This window comes from Micropterus dolomieu, linkage group LG21, assembly GCF_021292245.1.
Source record: "Micropterus dolomieu isolate WLL.071019.BEF.003 ecotype Adirondacks linkage group LG21, ASM2129224v1, whole genome shotgun sequence".
NCBI classification, from domain to species: Eukaryota; Metazoa; Chordata; class Actinopteri; order Centrarchiformes; family Centrarchidae; genus Micropterus; species Micropterus dolomieu.
Genome location: NC_060170.1, coordinates 1,823,327 through 1,825,946, shown reverse-complemented (window position 1 = coordinate 1,825,946; position 2,620 = coordinate 1,823,327). Strand labels below are relative to the sequence as shown.

At 41.3% G+C, this 2,620-nt stretch overlaps 1 protein-coding gene across 1 annotated transcript in view; it reads right to left on the bottom strand.

The window, feature by feature from the left end:
* Positions 1-2,620, bottom strand: part of LOC123959670 (poly [ADP-ribose] polymerase tankyrase-1-like) — a 19,917-nt gene that overhangs the window by 7,740 nt on the left and 9,557 nt on the right. The window contains exons 7-8 of the mRNA XM_046033854.1: positions 1,730-2,312; positions 1,177-1,317 (exon numbers count right to left, since the gene is read on the bottom strand). Of these exons, the coding sequence (XP_045889810.1) occupies positions 1,177-1,317; positions 1,730-2,312 (724 nt within the window). The remainder of the gene's footprint in view (positions 1-1,176; positions 1,318-1,729; positions 2,313-2,620) is intronic.

The window sequence follows — 2,620 nt, the reverse complement described above, 5'->3', positions numbered from 1 at the left end:
GGTTGGTCTCTAAAATATTGACAGCATTATTACAGCTTTATTGCCATTGATTTCTATATTTCTCTATCATCACGGATCCATGTGTAAATTCATGGGCCGTCAGACTTCAGCCAGAGAGAACGATCACCGACTGTCAGCAGCTGGCCGGTCGCTCTGCGATCTCCTGGCCCTGTCCGCTCCACTCCGTCTCCGGTACTACGGGTTCAGTCGCTAGTATGGCCGACGCGCTGTAGCTACTGCAGCTGGGGGCTCTCTGCAGCGCCACGCAACTTGAAAAAAAATAAAAATCCCTCTCACAGAGAGAAGAAAGGACAGGTCACAAACAGCTGTTGTGTGAAGCGTAACTGTAACAAAATGGCTTCATATCATAATATATTTGTATAATTATAATAAGATAAACATATCTGATACTTTCACAGTCAGGCCAGGCCTACATGCTTGCAGCTATTAATGATTCAGCAGTAAGAACGTCATGTCGTGTTCACACAGCTTAAGCGCGATGTGCGATAGTAATAAATGTCCCTGCGAAACACTGTGCTGTATAGTTAGATGGATTAAACAAAGCATAGATGCAAAGAATTTGGGTCGATGCATTTTATTAATCGATTTTATCGTTTCAGCCCTATTGTGTTGGCTTCTACACTATTGTCATCCGATTAGACAATTGGATGGTTTTTTTTTGTTTTTTAAAAAACGCGAGGTGCTTAGAGCGCTTCTGCAACCACCCCAGGCACTCCCAGCAATTAAAACACAGCTCGTTGGCAGTGCACAAAACACAGTGGTGATCTGGGGAAAAGCAAACGTCTGAAATCTGTGGTTGTGTTGTTTCAGGTACCTGCTGTTAAACAATAAAATACAAATCTAAATAAATCCAGGTATGCCAGTCAGAGTAATAGATAGAAGGCTTATCAGATGCCAAAACCCTATACAGCAGTTTATCAGACAGGATTTTACCTTACAGGACAGTTATCATTTTGCCCTCCTTCTCAACATAGCTTTCATAGGAGAGACTCCTAGAGAGACTCCTTTTTTCATGCAGCGCTATTGTTTGTTTGAACATTACCTTAGGTTTTTTGTGCGAGTTACAATGAAAAGCCAACAGAAAGTATTTCCTGTTTCTGCAGCCATTCTTTGTTTTGATTGTTGTGATAAGATTAAGGCAGCCTGGTGTCTAACCTTGTCCCAGGCGTACTCCGAACTGACAGGGATGTTGTTACCAAGGACGGATTCCAGCCAGTCTTCTGGAGCAAGGTGAAACTTGCCTTTACTATCCTTTATTGAGCCATCACTCAGCACCTGAGCAAGGTGCCAGTGACCCTGCAGAGGCAAGACAAACTTGTTGTTTTCTTAATTCATAGTGGCACATTTGCTGTAGTAATTTGGGCTGGCAGTAGTTTCAGTATGCCTTTTTCAAACAAAATTGAGAGAAAAGATTTATCCACCAGTCAATGTCCAGGGCCCAGTTGATATGTAACTTGTAAAATGGCAGCCAGTAATCAAATCTGCAAGTTTTACATATGTACTGTATATGCTTGTAGAGATAAAAATTTGACGACTTTTTCAAAAATGGAAGAGGTGTTGTCTGTATCCATGTTAAGCACATGGAAAGTGTAATTATCACATTTCTTGTTAAGACATTAGGTTTACTTAATTCAGGCTGATGACAACTCTAAAGAGAACCAGTGTAATATAAGGATAAACCGCTTTCATGAGAAGAGCTTTGCCTTACCTTCAACAACAGCTGTAGAGCACTTCCAGATGGCATGATTCCCCTCTGTATGAGATTAGAGAGATGTCTGCTGTTGTCTGCAGCTGTTGACTGTATCAGTGCATTTATTCCTTTCATCTTAAAGTTGATGTGTTGTAAAGTATTTCCTGGTTGTGGGGCACTTCTCTGGTACGTGCTGGCTTTCTCATTCAGCACATCAGTGTGTGTGGGAGCCTTCTTCTTGGCTATCACAGCAGCAGGATGCCTGGGCACCGCAAGGCACTTGGTATTGTTTGGAAGAGCCGATCTCAACAGACTGGCCTGTGTAACTGGTCTATGGCTTTCCTTCGTTAGACTGTCTTGATTACAGTTGTGTATTGCTCTAGCTTTAGAAGAGGTCTGTGTGGAAGCTGGAGTGGAGAAGTGATCTGGCTGCTGTCTCACTACTGTGTGTGGCTCAGTGGAAAGTATGGCCTTCATGGTTACATACACCTCTACCAAATGCATTTGATTCTGGAGGATCTCCACCAAGTTCCTCTGATGTAAAGCAATAGAGACGAGATGACTTTTCAACACACGTTGCTGAAGAAAGTCAGACACACTCCTGTGAAGAGAATAAAACAATACTGCTGTTATTAAGAGTGGTGTGATGGCACAATGAGAATGACAACATTCAGTGGGACAAGTTAAAAGAAAGACAGCATCATGCAATGAATAGCAACCACAATGTAAAGCATGAAAATAACTAACCCTAACCCATTGCATTTCTATCTCTACTAGACATGACAATGAAGAGAAACAGGTAAGACTGAAAAAGACCCTTATTATCCCACCAGAAAGCAATAAAAGCAGGTCAAAAAGCAATAAAAATACAATAAATAATAATAATCATTTTATTGTTATTAACATATA